At 36.9% G+C, this 17,600-nt stretch overlaps 2 protein-coding genes across 2 annotated transcripts; one reads left to right on the top strand and one right to left on the bottom strand.

Moving 5' to 3' along the window:
- Positions 1-424: 424 nt before the first annotated feature.
- LOC103516746 (interaptin-like) lies at positions 425-2,237 on the bottom strand. Its single transcript, XM_008481734.2, has one exon. It carries the CDS (start codon positions 1,865-1,867, stop codon positions 524-526), a length of 1,344 nt encoding a protein of 447 aa, XP_008479956.1. The 5' UTR covers positions 1,868-2,237; the 3' UTR covers positions 425-523.
- Positions 2,238-16,194: 13,957 nt separating this feature from the next.
- LOC103516745 lies at positions 16,195-17,386 on the top strand. The gene is made up of 3 exons (XM_008481733.2): positions 16,195-16,786; positions 16,966-17,205; positions 17,295-17,386. Exons 1-2 carry the CDS (start codon positions 16,471-16,473, stop codon positions 17,196-17,198), a joined length of 549 nt encoding a protein of 182 aa, XP_008479955.1. The 5' UTR covers positions 16,195-16,470; the 3' UTR covers positions 17,199-17,205; positions 17,295-17,386.
- The last annotated feature ends 214 nt before the right edge of the window (positions 17,387-17,600 follow it).

Here is a 17,600-nt window from a genome sequence, read left to right as displayed (position 1 = left end):
CCACAACACCTAGAAAGCTGAAATTTGGTAGGAATATTCCTTTTATGGTCTAGGTGTGCAATAAGAAAGGATTTTGCGAAAATCTAGACCGATCCTGAGATATGATCAATTTTTGATCGCTAAAATCTCCATAAGAAATACACAGAGTGCAGAGACTGCGGGAGAGAAATGTTCCGCTCTCGACCAACCTTTTGAGTTTCGCTTATGTTTTTAGTTTGATAACTATGTAGCTAATAGGGAGCGCGCAGCACGACCGTATTTTTTATTATTTTCTACAAGTTCGGCCATGCCTTTTCTACAAGTTTGGCCATGCCTCGGGATGAACTGACGGGATTCCGGAGCGAAGCGACGGAATTCAGCTAGTTACTGTATATATTTAGTTTGGGCACGTACCTACCTACATAGGTACAGCGAATGGATGTAAATAAAATTGTATTAAAACACTTTAAAAACCAAATTACCTACTTTTTTGCATTTCCTCAATCACAGGTCGAATAAAACCTACCTACTTAGATTCTTTTCATCATCTTTGAGGAGTTCCATTATCCTGTTTGATACCCATGACATCTCGGATTGCAATGTCCAACATTTTAACTCTAAGATCATGGTTTTCTTCCATAAGTTTCTGATTATCTTTTTCCAATCTTTTCAGCTTGGATTCAGCACGACTGACTTCAACTTCTTTAAAATGGTCCATACTTTTCAAAAGTGTACTGAGTTTCTCTTGATATTCCTTATCACTAATCTCTTTCTCCTTTGTTTGTTCATCTATCATTACTATGGTATTTTGATATTTTTCCAAGATTATATTGTGGTCGTTCTCCAAACGTTGACACTTGGCTTCTAAATCATCTTTTTCTGCAACTAATAGATCAACTTTGGTCAAAAGATCTTGAGACTTCTCTTGATACTCGTTCTCTTTAGCAATCAAAGAATTTACCTGTTTTTCTAGTTCTTGATTTTTCAGTCTTAATTTTTTATTTTCTTCAGACGTTTTCTGATTTTGTTCTACCAAACCTTTGAATTGAGTTTCAACGCGTATGATTTCAGCATCCACCACCTGATCGATTTGTTTGAAAAACCTTTTCATGGCCTCTTGGTCCTGCTTTTCTTTCTCGACTTTCTCTTTTTCTTGATCATCAATTTTAGCTTTCAAAGCTATATTTTCCTCAAGAAGTTTGCGATGGATACTTTCCGATTGATTCAGTTTCGATTCAGCTAGGTTTTTTTGAGCTTTCAGATCATCAATTTCCTTCAAGAGATTCGAATTGTCCTTCTGCTGATCAGCGTTTACGGTTTCATCATCATTCAAAGATTCTGATGATTTCAAGAACTCTTTTTCTTTGGAACGAATCTCTTTCATAATTTCGAACGATGTTTCAAGGCCTTCTTTTTGGAGCTGTTTGACACGAATTTTTTTCCTGAGTTCATCAACTTTTCTCTTATGTTCTTCATAGTCAGATATGAGACTATGATTCGTTTTTCTAGTTTCTTCTAATTCCTCTTCTCTCTTCTTTTCGTCAGTTTTATTGACGGAATCATTTGACAATGAATTATCTTGAAGTCGTTCTGTCTGCTGATGAATTTGTTCTCGATATTCCTCGCAGATGTCTTCATATTTGCGACAATTTTGTTGCAATTCTGTTATTTGTAAATCCAATGCAGTTTTGACTTTATTACTCAATAGATTTAGAACATCGAGACTTTCAGAAAGGGGGTCCAAGTTGAGTAGAGAGTTGACAGCGTTGTCTATTAGTTGCTTTTCCAAAGTTGATATGAATTCCGTGTCAGGAGGTTTGTTCTCATCAGACGAAGTCTGCTGATGGGCATTGGACTCTCCGAAAAGTATTCTCCCTAAAAAATCCATGAATTAAAACTGTACGGATAAAAAAATTGAAATAAATATTTTAAAATATTCTAACATTTCTAACGAATGACTGCTAGAGTCATTCAAGTAAAATTTCAAGTGAAAAAGATACCTGGCTAAAAATTTGCTATATAGGGTGGTTCCTTTTTTGTTCGAGTATAGCTGTGGATCATTATTTTGTACGAGGCGGAGGTGGAGGGAACCGTATTGAACACCTAAACCCGACCAGTATATAGAACAAAAGTCAGCATGCTGATGCAGAACAATAAGCTTTGTATTCAGTGACTCCGTACTGAAAATTAGCCATCATTATGACAAGGCCAGCCATTAATTGAAAACACTAATGAGTAAATAATGGAAAACAAACGATCCCTGTAAATTATAAATGGAAAGTCCCCATCATGTTTTCACCATCTCTTCGTCGTGTGTATTGATACAGTGTGTACCACTGTAAATTTTGTAATACAAGATATTCTAAAAAATATATTGATGTGACCACAATGTTTCCGGAAATTCTCTGTCGCACGAACTAATAACACCGCCCTGTATATCGTACTTACATTTGAAATTTTCCGGATCTCTGTGAAATTACTGTGTTTTCGAGTGTTACTATGTACCTAGAATAATATTATTTAATTGAGAGCTGTTTCATCGCCATTCCCTGGAGGAATTAATACATGTCGCGCTCTGTACCCGTGTAACCTCTGTACCCACTGTACCCGTGTAACCCCAATCTCACAGGGTGAATATTAATCAATGCAAAAAGTTATTAGCTTATCCCGCGTGTCCTGCCCTGTTTATTCTGATTACACTGCGTAACTAATTAACATTTTATCTGAATACAGACCACTTCATACCTTCATAGGTAGATATCTAGGCCGCGGTCACAATCTGGATTTAAATCTTTAAATCGAGTGTTACTATGTAGGTACCTAGAATAATATTATTTAATTGAAAGCTGTTTCATCGCTATTCCCTGGAGGAATTAATACATGTCGCGCTCTGTACCCGGTGTAACCTCTGTACCCACTGTACCCGTGTAACCCCAATCTCACGGGGTGAATATTAATCAATGCAAAAAGTTATTAGCTTATCCCGCGTGTCCTGCCCTGTTTGTTCTGATTACACTGCGTAACTAATCAACATTTTATCTGAATACAGACCACTTCATACCTTCATAGGTAGATATCTGGGCCGCGGTCACAATCCGGATTTAAATCTTTAAACATAGATTAATTTCAACTGAATTCTGATTGGCTGAATTTAAATTCAAAGATTAAAATCGACAAATCAGATTGTTTATTCCAATGAGTTGAAGTTAAACTCAGCTGAAAGAAAGAAGCCCGAGGGGGAGGCTGGGGTTCCCTCGCCCCCTCTAAATACGGCCCTAATCCTAGGTCGGGACTCGCGGCCATTAGTGTGCCAAACTGCAGATGCTTGGAAGTTAGGTACCTACCTACTTAGCCACATTCCAAACACCCTTCTCACACCATGTACTCGTAGAGTTGTAGAGTGTCGACTGTAGAGGCAAGTGCATTTTTCATAGGAAAAAGTTCTCCAGCTACCAAGGTATGTAGCAACACATACCTACATAATTATTATTATATTTATGTTAAATTTCGTACAATTTATTTCTCAAGTATGTTCGGTAGCGTTATACGAGGAAAATTTTAATTTAACACCCCATACCTAGAACATTGAGTGTGGCTTGTGGCAAATTAAATACAGGGTGGCCTCTGTTACTCTCCTTATCCTAATACTTAGTTAACATAATAAAAGTAGAAAGTAATTAATGAATGACATAATATGTAGGTATATGAAGCATACTACATTGCCCAACGTAAAGTTATGTCTAGTGTCTCGTTCCAAGAACGACTTTACCTTTTACACTCTTCACTCCCGACTTTGTACTTTCTGCGCGAAGAGAGTGGAGTACCAAGTTCCAGGTAAAAACTCGTTCATCGAATACCTCTCAGGCCCTCAGACCTAAAACAAATTGTTTTAGGTCTGAGGTAGAACCTAAAACAATGAACTGGTAAGAACACACACATTTTGATAACTTGTTTTATAATTACATATTTTTTTGAATTTTGGATTTGGACCTAATAGAACATGCACTTTCGAAGTAGAAATCCCTGTATTATTCTTCATTTCCTTTCTACTCTTTCCTTACACACACGAGTTTTCAATTTTCTCCCTCTTCCTGTGTTTCTTTCTTGGGTTTTCTTTCGTTATCGCTCCCTCTCCCTCATTATACCTTGATTACAAAGAATTTGTGGTCTGTCAGAAGAATTTCTTCCTTTGTTTTAAATCTCTTAGGAGGTCTGTTGGGGGGGGGAGGGAGGGAGTGAGAAAGGGAGAGAGAGAAAGAAAGAGGGAGAGAAATAGAAAGAGAGGAGAACGAAGAGAAGGTTGGGTAGTGTCAAAATTGAATTATCCTGCAGACCACCATAGTCTGTTAACGTGTTTTGCCATTTGTCTTTGAGATTTAAGCCTATATCGTCTTCAAATACTATGTGTCTAATATCCACTTGTTCCCTCGATTCCCGTCCCATCTTCTCCTTCAAACTTATTTCCCCCTAATTCCGTTTCTTAGACATCAGACATTTCCTATCTAAATATGTCTAAGCAAATATAACACATAGCTTTTGTATGAGTAAACAGGCCTGGCTTTACAGAATTGCCTTTGATGGAATAGCTGTAGAATAGAATAAACCCTGTTTATACTGCCAGAATGAGACTGAAAAGTCCCTTTACTCCCGCAGTCTAAACAAGGTCTTATGTACTTGGTACAAAAGGTGTGTGTAATGTGTATCTTTTTTGAAGTCTATATTTTCGTTTAACCCCGTGGGTTTTCTCTTTTGTCTGCCCTTTTAAAATCCAGAGTGTCTCCTGATTTTTCAATTCTGCTTTTCCCCTCATTACTCCAGGTCCTCCCCTAGTTAGATTAATAGTCCAAGTCCGTCCCTGCTTTTAATAGATTGTCCGGGACTTTCCCTAGATTTTTCGGGGCGGTCTCGGGCGCACGCTGTACCTTCCGTATATTGCATTAATATTTCTTCTAGTCCATTTGAAAAATTTCTACATGTTTTTCCCCTCGACTCAAGCGGAATATAAATGTGCAATTTATGATAATTTGCAACGGGATAGAATACATGGAAACACTGGGACGAAGGAGGAAGAAGAGAAAGAGGACGTGGAGGAGGAGAAGGATGAGGAGAAAAAGGAAGAGTAGAAAAATAACGTAGTCACAGATTTTTTCATACTGCGTTATCACTGTTATCACTCTCGTATATTCACTTGAGGGACATAATGGAAAAGAGTGAAAACCGGGTAGTGTTCAAGATGCTATACCTTGGTGTAGCAACGGAACAATGGAACATCCTTGGGCTTCTGTATTTGGATATATCTGATCATAGTGGAGCTGATCATAGGTAATTTTTTGACTCCAAATAATATTGATTTGACGATTGGGAGAAAAAATGGTTTTGGAATCAGATTTTTATCTATTTGAGTAGGTTATTGGTGGCTTACCAACGGTGAGTACATATTTCATAAGAGTAGGTAGGTAGTAGGCAGGCGTACATGCTCGCAAACAATAGATACTAACTACTTACCTACTAGGTATGTATTATTGTTGTTCCTGTAATAGGTAAATGAAGTTAAGTTACCTAAAGGTACTTTTTTTAATGTACATAGAATAATCGTAGTTAGTAAGATACGAGCTTTGGATTATGGCTGTTTTTACTGTAATAAGAAACTTTTATGTCAGGACTTTTTTACTTTCCTTATCTTAGAGTAATGTAATCGGGTCAAATTTTCGATGGTCAGATTTTAGTGCCAAAACACGTTTTGAGGTCCCTAGAGCCTAAATCTAAAGTTTCAGCCATTGGTCCGTGTGTGTGTCTGTCTGTCTGTCTGTAAACAAAATATCTCGAGAACGGTAAGAGCTAGAGACTTCAAATTTGGTATGTATCTTTCAACAAGGATGCGACACGAAACTTTTTCCGTGTGTGTGTCTGTCTGTAAACAAAATATCTCGAGAACGGTAAGAGCTAGAGACTTCAAATTTGGTATGTATCTTTCAAATGTGACAAGGATGCGACACGAAACTTTACCCAAATAAGCACCATTTACCCAAATAACACCCAAATAAGCACCATTCAATAGGATAAGGAAAGTCGTGTGATGTTCACACCAGATGTTTAATGTAAAATTGTAAATTCTTATGCTCTAAAAGTGGTACTCGTAGGTATACAAAAGGGTAGGTAGGTAATTAAAAAAAAAAAAAACTCAATTATCATTATTACTTTTTCTTCTTCTTCTTTTTTAGCTGCTGGTGCAACTTTTGAACTTTTTACTTTTTTTTTGCTACTTTGTTTGAAAAAAAAGGTTTCATTTTACAGTACGTTTTATGGCATTATTTTTCTCGTCCTTTACAATGTAGGTGGATAAATTAACTCATATTATTTTCCTCTGGGGCGAATTAATAAAAAAAAAGGACCGAGTACGTTATGTGCTATCTATGTAATTAAACATAAATAGATATTTACGGTATGTCTAAGTATACATGCTATGTATTCACCTAATATACCCAGGTACTCTTTTCAAATAGGTATATGGGTAAAATTTTACAAATAACATACACATAGATAGATACATAATTATATAGGATGGGGAGAGTGGAAAAATCGATAATTTAATTGCTTCGAAAAAAAAACTTTTTTTTAGCATGTTTATTTCTCAGGTAATTCTATGGATTAATTCCTAACAAAAACTGCAAAAATATTCATTTAGTGCTTCCTAAATATGTTGGTAGGTACATACGTCACCTATTTATTTATCTCCAAATCAAATATATTATGTAATTATTAAATTGTTATTTTTACCGTAGGTACCTACCAGCTTGAATTCTGGCCATAATGACAGCACACAAGTTATTCTTTCTTGGACTACATTTCCCCTTATTGGCATTCGTTCCTCTCCTGCGACATTTCGACTGCAGAGATGTTGAATTATTCATGTTCACCCTGTATGTATTTCATACACGTACCATGCAGTCTTGATGTTTCAACTACTTACCTTCTTTTTTTTCTAATTTCGAAATCGACCTCGATTTTTTTTAGCTCAACTTCTTCTATGTGAAGAATGTACTCGGATTTATTTCTAGACTGGAGAATCTGGGGAATGAAAAGGATGGAAGGAGAAGGGGAAGAGAAGGAATGTAGGGAGAAGAAAGAAGAGGCGATAAATGAGAAGGAGAACGAACGAGGTGGGGGAAATTAGAACAAGGAGGGGAGGGAGGGGGGGGGAGGGAGGGAGTGAGAAAGGGAGAGAGAGAAAGAAAGAGGGAGAGAAATAGAAAGAGAGGAGAACGAAGAGAAGGTTGGGTAGTGTCAAAATTGAATTATCCTGCAGACCACCATAGTCTGTTAACGTGTTTTGCCATTTGTCTTTGAGATTTAAGCCTATATCGTCTTCAAATACTATGTGTCTAATATCCACTTGTTCCCTCGATTCCCGTCCCATCTTCTCCTTCAAACTTATTTCCCCCTAATTCCGTTTCTTAGACATCAGACATTTCCTATCTAAATATGTCTAAGCAAATATAACACATAGCTTTTGTATGAGTAAACAGGCCTGGCTTTACAGAATTGCCTTTGATGGAATAGCTGTAGAATAGAATAAACCCTGTTTATACTGCCAGAATGAGACTGAAAAGTCCCTTTACTCCCGCAGTCTAAACAAGGTCTTATGTACTTGGTACAAAAGGTGTGTGTAATGTGTATCTTTTTTGAAGTCTATATTTTCGTTTAACCCCGTGGGTTTTCTCTTTTGTCTGCCCTTTTAAAATCCAGAGTGTCTCCTGATTTTTCAATTCTGCTTTTCCCCTCATTACTCCAGGTCCTCCCCTAGTTAGATTAATAGTCCAAGTCCGTCCCTGCTTTTAATAGATTGTCCGGGACTTTCCCTAGATTTTTCGGGGCGGTCTCGGGCGCACGCTGTACCTTCCGTATATTGCATTAATATTTCTTCTAGTCCATTTGAAAAATTTCTACATGTTTTTCCCCTCGACTCAAGCGGAATATAAATGTGCAATTTATGATAATTTGCAACGGGATAGAATACATGGAAACACTGGGACGAAGGAGGAAGAAGAGAAAGAGGACGTGGAGGAGGAGAAGGAGGAGGTGAAGGATGAGGAGAAAAAGGAAGAGTAGAAAAATAACGTAGTCACAGATTTTTTCATACTGCGTTATCACTGTTATCACTCTCGTATATTCACTTGAGGGACATAATGGAAAAGAGTGAAAACCGGGTAGTGTTCAAGATGCTATACCTTGGTGTAGCAACGGAACAATGGAACATCCTTGGGCTTCTGTATTTGGATATATCTGATCATAGTGGAGCTGATCATAGGTAATTTTTTGACTCCAAATAATATTGATTTGACGATTGGGAGAAAAAATGGTTTTGGAATCAGATTTTTATCTATTTGAGTAGGTTATTGGTGGCTTACCAACGGTGAGTACATATGTATTTCATAAGAGTAGGTAGTAGGCAGGCGTAAATGCTCGCAAACAATAGATACCTACCAACCACTTACCTACTAGGTATGTATTATTGTTGTTCCTGTAATAGGTAAATGAAGTTAAGTTACCTAAAGGTACTTTTTTAATGTACCTACATAGAATAATCGTAGTTAGTAAGATACGAGCTTTGGATTATGGCTGTTTTTACTGTATTTTTAGGTACATATTTTTCGTATTCTTATCTTCTTTTTTTTATTTATTGAAATTTTAATCACGTCCCTGCGTATCTAAAAATTAATTTATAATTTCCAGGAACTTTTATCCATTTGGAGAGATTTACAATTCTCTCTCTTTCATAAGTAAATAGGAAACTAAATACGTACCTACTGTTCCTTTTCATATTTCTTTTCCTTTCGTATTTTATTATTCAGTTGCTTTCGTCTGTGTTCTTTATTTATTCTATTTATGAAGATTCATGTTTTCGTAAAAACAAAAACATTTGTAATAACAGACACACCGTCCTTATTTTCATCCTCCTCGTTCTTAGAACATAGAATTATGATCTACCTAATACCTACCTCGCTTTCATCTATATTCGACCTTTTTATGATTCCCGGTTTTTGATTTATTTTTGTTATTCATTACAGCATTTTTGTTGTCAATTGAAGTACCTACCTATTTTCTTTTCAACAACTAAGGTAACAGGTACGTACTTAAGAAAAACTACAGAGTCCTATGCCCTATTGGTAATGGTTTGACTGGATGAAGCTTTATTTTATACCTATTCCAGGGCTTTGTAATAATAAGTATAATATTGTGATGTCTCTCCTCTCTTCTTTCTACCTTTGCTAAGCCTTTATTGAATATCCTTCCATAGGATTTCTCTATCATATTTCAGAGCCATTATTTGCGGCTTGAGTTAGCTTTTCATATTTCACATTCTCCTACAGTGTTCTTTTTTATTTCCTACAAAAGATTTATATTGTGTTTTGTGTTGCTCTTTCATTATTTTCTGTGTTCGGGTCGATTCTTTTCTCACACATCCATTCCTCTGTCAACACAGATTTAGGAAAGTTTCGATCAGATGGGCTAGCACTTATCGTTTCCATCAATTAGGGAGGATTATTAATTTGTCTTGGGTAGGTACTTATCTACATACCTCACGTTAATACAACAGTGACTATACATACGGGTATCGTTGCAAAAGAATAAGCGTGAATGTAGTTAGGTAAACATAAATATAGTCTCTAAGAGGAAGGAAAGATACATAATTACAATAAGGTTGTACCAGAAGACGCGAGACGTTAAAAAAGAAATTAAAATTTGTTTCCTTGCGTTTACATCGTAATAAAAATCTGGTGTGAACATCACACGACTTTCCTTATCCCATTGAATGATGCTGATTTGGGTGTTCATCTATTGTAACTTTTACAATATCTCTAACCGTTAGTCGGTATAGCTGAAAACCGCCAAAAAACGGTCGAAATCTGTCCAAAAGCGCTCAAAATACCGCCAAGTGCAGCAACTATCATAACCAAACTTTTTGTGTTGCATCCTTATTACATTTGTGAACTACATACAAAATTTCAAGTCTCTAGCTCATACCGTTCCCGAGACATTGTTAAATTACACCGAAAACCGCCAAAAAGCGGTAAAATGCCGCCAAGCGTTACACCGGTCTTAACCAAAAGTATCGTGTCTTTAATTATATAGGATGGGGAGAGTGGAAAAATCGATAATTTAATTGCTTCGAAAAAAACTTTTTTCAGCATGTTTATTTCTCAGGTAATTCTATGGATTAATTCCTAACAAAAACTGCAAAATATTCATTTAGTGCTTCCTAAATATGTTGGTAGGTGGTACATACGTCACCTATTTATCTCCAAATCAAATATATTATGTAATTGTTAAATTGATATCTTTACCGTAGGTACCTACCAGCTTGAATTCTGGCCATAATGACAGCACACAAAAGTTATTCTTTCTTGGACTATCTATATTTCCCCTTATTGGCATTCGTTCCTCTCCTGCGACATTTCGACTGCAGAGATGTTGAATTATTCATGTTCACCCTGTATGTATTTCATACACGTACTGTGCAGTCTTGATGTTTCAACTACTTACCTTCTTTTTTTTCTAATTTCGAAATCGACCTCGATTTTTTTTTAGCTCAACTTCTTCTATGTGAAGAATGTACTCGGATTTATTTCTAGACTGGAGAATCTGGGGAATGAAAAGGATGGAAGGAGAAGGGGAAGAGAAGGAATGTAGGGAGAAGAAAGAAGAGGCGATAAATGAGAAGGAGAACGAACGAGGTGGGGGAAAGTAGGACAAGGAGGGGAGGGAGGAGAAGGAACGAGATGGGGAACATTAGAATAAGGAGAGAAGAAGAAGAAGAAGTACAGGAAAAGAAAGAGGAGAAGATAAATGAGGAGAAGAAATGAAGAGAGTCAGATGAGAATTTTTTTTTTCAATGTTCAAGATCGTATGCAGTCAGTCAGCTCTCACATATTAATGAATTTTCATTGAGGTACTTTCTTTGGAGTGGGGCCCCGGTCCATTAGTGTTTGGACCTCGCCCAAACCCCCCCCCTCTCGACAAAATCCTGGATACGGCCCTGGGTGCAATAGTCTTAGACACTGGACTCTAAAGACAGGAATTTTGCCAGAAAAGACCCCCATTTCAATGTAATGTAGAAGCTATGTATGATATGCATGTAGCAGAATATAGCTGTAGCTAACACCTATACTTCCTACGTATATGGATAAGACGAATATCTGGCTTTGATATGTGATGGAAGACTTTTGCAGAAACATTTCTCGCTAAACTTTTAACTTTTCCAGGGAAAACTTTCAAATGCCATGTCTCTTCTTCAAACTTTTATAGCTGTAGCTAACACCTATACTTCCTACGTATATGGATAAGACGAATATCTGGCTTTGATATGTGATGGAAGACTTTTGCAGAAACATTTCTCGCTAAACTTTTAACTTTTCCAGGGAAAACTTTCAAATGCCATGTCTCTTCTTCAAACTTTGTTCTTCAAAACCTGTTCCCATTTTATCCTCGTGTTGTTGAGTCTTCGGTCCCATAGCTTGTGAGAGGTGTGACCCTGAAGTTTTGAGGGTTGATGAGACAATGAAAAAGAAAGCTTCTTTTTGTGTTTAACCTAACCCTATAAGAACACTGGTCACTGCTCATTTCTGCAGCTTTTGTCATGTCGTTCAAAACCTGTTCCCATTTTATCCTCGTGTTGTTGAGTCTTCGGTCCCATAGCTTGTGAGAGGTGTGACCCTGAAGTTTTGAGGGTTAATGAGACAATGAAAAAGAAAGCTCCTTTTTGTGTTTAACCTAACCCTATAAGAACACTGGTCACTGCTCATTTCTGACAGCTTCTTTTTGTCATGTCGTGGCTTCTGAAGTAGTACCATTTCTGCTCTCGTTGGACCAAATCTTAAACCCGTTTTCCTCTCTCTCTCTCCCCCTGTGTCTGTCTCTTTCTCTCTCTCTCCCTTTCTTTCTTTCTCTGTCTCTCTCTACCCCATTTCTCATTATTAAAAAAAAAAGTTTCGTATGTTTTGTTCTCTATGTTTACCATCCTACATTCATCTAATGAGAATTTGTTTGTACTCGAAATATTTTCTCCTCTTACTTTTTCTCTAGATTGAAACTCGATTCTTATTTTACTTAGTACCTAGGAATACTACAAGGTGGTGAAAAGATTGTGGAAAGGATTAATGGTTTTGGATGGAAATGACATGGAAATCAAGAAGGTCTTACCCTTACCTCTCATAGCTCAAATACATCCGGTTGTAAACCCTCTGCACTAATGTTTTACAAATACCTGCTTCTTCCCCCTTCTGAGAAGTCTACTCACACCAGGCTCTGTTTCTGACATTTTATAAATAACATTCACACCACCCTTCTCCCCCACACGAAACCATAGCATCCCCTCCCCATCTGACGAGCCACCCTCCAACCGCAGCATTCTGTTGATTAATCACGAAACATGAAAAAAAAAAGCTAGAACATGCACTGAAGCCCGCAATTTTTCAAGAGAAAATTTCAAAAATAGAAGGAGAAAAAAAATCTCCAACACTTTTTTTGCTTTTGTTCAGGATTTCTTCTTCCGTAGAAGAGCCACAACCCAACCTACCTCCTCCCTCCAACACCCCCACAATGCGAGCCTTTACCCTTTGGGTTTCTTGAAGTTGAATGACTCGTATCGGGTATGAAGCAGAATATAGCTGTAGCTAACACCTATACTTCCTACGTATATGGATAAGACGAATATCTGGCTTTGATATGTGATGGAAGACTTTTGTAGAAATATTTCTCGCTAAACTTTTAACTTTTCCAGGGAAAACTTTCAAATGCCATGTCTCTTCTTCAAACTTCCACTTTTTTTGCTTTTGTTCAGGATTTCTTCTTCCGTAGAAGAGCCACAACCCAACCTACCTCCTCCCTCCAACACCCCCACAATGCGTCCATAGTATCGAGCCTTTACCCTTTGGGTTTCTTGAAGTTGAATGACTCGTATCGGGTATGAAGATTTTGGCATATTTATGCCATAACCATAAGCCAACCCTAAGCAATAAGCATAATCTAATGGGCAAAACCAATACCTACATAGGTACAGGTACTAATACTGCCGTTCTAAGCGAAAACGCCGTATGTCAAAAAACCCTACTTTCGGGAAATCGAGTTTAAAGATTTCAATCTACGGCAAACATACGTTTTTGACATACTGCAAAACGTTTTAGTTGTTTTTAAGGGGTTTAGGATAAAGAAAAAAAAATATAGGATCAAAATTTAGGATAATAGGAACCATTTGGCACAAAAAACCGATTTTTTTTTTACATACGGCCTTTTCGCTAAGCACGGCAGAATAGGTAATGTCAACAAGATAAGAAATGAAAGTAGGAATGGGAAAATGAAGAAATTGGAGATAGGTAGAGGAGAAAGTAAGAAAATCTTTAAGTTTATCTTGAACAATGTCACATGTCAAAGGACCTACGATAGAAAACTACCTAATATTCTCTCTCCCCTCTTTCTTGTCCATTTTCTTTTACTTCTTTTCTACTTTATATTTTTCATTCACTTTATCTTACCCTCTTCCTTTCAAAGGACCTACGATAGAAAACTACCTAATATTCTCTCTCCCCTCTTTCTTGTCCATTTTCTTTTACTTCTTTTCTACTTTATATTTTTTATTCACTTTATCTTACCCTCTTCCTTTCTCTCTCTCTCAGCCTTTCTCTCTCTGTCACAAGTTTCTTTTATTTCTAGAATATTGTGGATAATATTTGTTGCTTTATTTTCTGAAAGCTGAGAGCTCTTTCATGTTATAAATGGGGAGAGAGACTGGGGATTTAAGAAAGAAGGAACAGAAAGAATAGAGAGAGAGAGAGAGAGATCTTTTCCTTTGTTCTTTTTGATCCAGTTTTCAACTGTGAACTCAAACGTTCATTCTCGTATACTTTTAAACGTTGATAAATATTAGTCAATATTATGGTAAATAAGTTTATGTTGTTAAAATAAATCCGGAAAATATTATTGTATCATAAAAATTCATAAATCAGTACAAAAGTATTACCATACAAATGCGTAAATTGTATTTCACAACTTTTCCCCCTCTTCGTGGAAACTGGAACATTCAAATGTTACAGTTTATTTGATCGAATGAATAGGAAAACATATCTGGGACGTCGGGGGGACACAACCAAAAATCGGCCGCCGTAGGCGGCTCAGGCTCGGGACTTAGAAAAATTTTCATTTTTTTTTTTTTTTCTTTCAAATACGTGTTCCGCAAATGTAATAGAAAGTCGTGTGATGTTCACACCAGATTTTTTTTCTTCTTCCTTTTCTTTCTTTTTTTAGGGATACCTATACCTATCTATCTATACAACATTTTTTTTTTTTTTTTATATATTTTTTTTTTTACTGACTTGAATTATCTCTTTCCATCTCTTTATTGTTGTACAGGGTTCTCTCACTACCGTCAGCCTTAGATTTATAATTGGAAGTTCCAATTTAGAACACCCTGTTTAGACTTGTATTATTTTCAGCAAATGGCATACCAAACACCCTGATGAATCAACATGGTAACAAGTTTTAAAAGTACTTAACTACTCACTCTACGAGTAAAATCTAAAAATTTCCCTTGCACAGCTCCAGAGATTTCTCTGCGAAAAGAACTCTCGGTAATACTCGTTATCATTATAACTTTAACTTTAAGGGAAGGCGTCCAACTAATTGCTATTTTATTTTCTTTGTTACAGGTAAGTTCTAGTCAAATTGACACGAACCTGTTCGCGTCAACTCAAGAACCGGGGTTCGATTCCAAACAGCTTTAAGCATGACTGCTTTCACAAATATTGTCCTTATATGGTTGTTTTTAAGCAAAAAGTAAGTTAGGTAGTAGGTACTTAATTCTGCATAACTTCTTATGCGATAGAATGATGTTGAATTATTCATGTTCACCCTGTATGTATTTCATACACGTACCATGCAGTCTTGATGTTTCAACTACTTACCTTCTTTTTTTTCTAATTTCGAAATCGACCTCGATTTTTTTTAGCTCAACTTCTTCTATGTGAAGAATGTACTCGGATTTATTTCTAGACTGGAGAATGTGGGGAATGAAAAGGATGGAAGGAGAAGGGGAAGAGAAGGACTGTAGGGAGGAGAAGAAAAAGAAGGATGGGATAGGAAAGAGAAGAAGGTAAAAGAGAAGAAGGAAGGGAGAAGAAAGAAGAGGCGATAAATGAGAAGGAGAACGAACGAGGTGGGGGAAATTAGAACAAGGAGGGGAGGGAGGAGAAGGAACGAGATGGGGAACATTAGAATAAGGAGAGAAGAAGAAGTACAGGAGAAGAAAGAGGAGAAGATAAATGAGGAGAAAAAATGAAGAGAGTCAGATGAGAATTTTTTTTTCAATGTTCAAGATCGTATGCAGTCAGTCAGCTCTCACATACTAATGAATTTTCATTGAGGTACTTTCTCTGGAGTGGGGATGGGATATAGATTAAATACCTAGCAGGATGGTATTTTTCCATCAAGGATTCAAATGGTCGACCCATTTCACTCGAATAAGAGATTGTTTATTCATCTTGAAGAACATGTTTTTTTATATGGTTGTTTTTAAGCAAAAAGTAAGTTAGGTAGTAGGTACTTAATTCTGCATAACTTCTTATGCGATAGAATGGGTAGGTACGTACAACCCACCTGCCTACTTTTAACAGCAGTCAGCTTTTAAAGAGGCATTTCAACAGAACACATTATCAATATTTCAAGACAGGAATTTATACCAGCATAACTTCGCTTGGTGTCAAAAGATACTGTCATATTTTCGCATTGAAAAAGCAGCCGTCAATTCTACATACTTATCAGTGACATTTTTCTCTTTCCTTCTTTACTCTCAATAGTTCCAATAGCATGGTGAAGGCATAAAGAGACACCATAAAAAATATAAAAAATACTAAGGAAGCTATTTAAAACAGAAATAGGTACCTATGTGTTAAATTTAAATATTATTATTGTTGATAGGTTCTAGGCAGGCATTTAGATAGTTTATCTTACAAGATGTTTGTTATTTATGTCACGTCTCTACGAACTACCTCTACAAACATGAGATAGGTATGTTCGAAATAGACCTCCTACTAAAATCTTTTGAAATATCTCACCGATTCTAACATTTAGTATCCATATCATACATTCATTGCTAATAGCCCCAACGAACAGAGCAACGACCCTGACCAAACTCATGGGTAAAAATTGTAACGAAGTAACGAAAGATCTTTCATAAAGCCAATCACTCTCTCACCAATTCACACGAAACAGAGCGATGCAAAAGTTCTCCCTATTTCGTTCAAACACTGCCACGTTCAAAATTCATAGTAAGTGTGATCCCTGTACATATCAATACAAGTCTCAAGAAAAGACTTGGTCAGGTACTATAGACAAGATACAAGAATTACCTAACTATACAACAAGTGTGAAAGAAAAGTTTTGACCAATTGAGATCAATTGGAACGATCCAACGAAAAGGAACAAACCTGTGAAATTTTAATGGAACTCTGTTACAATTGTTCTTGTAACGGTACGCAAACAGCTTGGCCAAGACGTTGCAATTCCAAATGGACATGTTTTGAGGATGAGGACAACTTTGGCAAAAAACACCGCGTGGTGTACCGTGCCAAGTCCAAGTGCCTTCCGTTCAGCGAAGGGGACTATGTTCTGCAGTGTCCGCGCTCTTGGCATTCCGAATCACCATCACGAAGGCGTACAAAGAAGAAAGGCGCGATGAAAGTTATGATAAATCCTTTGGAACCGCACATGAAACCGGCCGGGAAGTGTTTGAATGGTCGAGCTCCTGAACGAATAGGTAAATGAAGGATTTTTTTTATAACTGCTAAGTGCTAAGGTTTTTACTGACCTTCATTCGGTGACAAGCCTCTCGTCCCTCATATTAACCTCATTCAGCTTGTGTGGGAGACCCAGCATACCCCAAAAGAAAGAAGGTGCATATTTCTCCTTTCATAAAAATTGTTAATCACTTTTCAGGAATAATGCCAGCCGAGCACTCTTCTGGGAGAATCAAGAAAAAAGCGACCGTGGACGAAGTTGATAACTTTTACAATCGATTCAAACATGAAATAAGAAGAGATATGGCTATCAACAGGAAAATCAAAAAGTACTCGGAATCCAGTGCCAACAAAGCCTATGATATTAAATTCATCGGCCAAATGTACTGCCCTTCATGTATTCTGACCCGTGGTGACAGTGAAGAAGAGTGAAATTGAAGCCTATGATATTAAATTCATCGGCCAAATGTACTGCCCTTCATGTATTCTGACCCGTGGTGACAGTGAAGAAGAGTGAAATTGAAATTAATGATACTGACTAACTGAGTTACGAGATAATCTTATGAAAAGACTAAACGGAACAGTGAATAGAAATAAAGATGTCGCTCCTGTTACACATAGATTCTCAAAGCAGAACGACTAACTAACCCAACTGTAGAAAGAAAAGGGCGAAATTAATTTTATAAGGGGAAAAATCAAAGAAAAGAGAGAACAAAAAGCTAGGAAGTAACAAATTATATTAAACGACGAAGAAAATGTAGAACGAACGACAAGTAAAAGAGAAGGGGGAGGATATTAAAAAGATGAAAAAGGAATGAAGATGAGCAGGAAGAG

This window comes from Diaphorina citri, unplaced genomic scaffold (assembly GCF_000475195.1).
Source record: "Diaphorina citri unplaced genomic scaffold, Diaci psyllid genome assembly version 1.1 scaffold1655, whole genome shotgun sequence".
Classification (NCBI taxonomy): Eukaryota; Metazoa; Arthropoda; class Insecta; order Hemiptera; family Psyllidae; genus Diaphorina; species Diaphorina citri.
The sequence above is the reverse complement of the archived record's forward strand: the minus strand, read 5'-3'. Positions and strand labels throughout refer to the sequence as shown.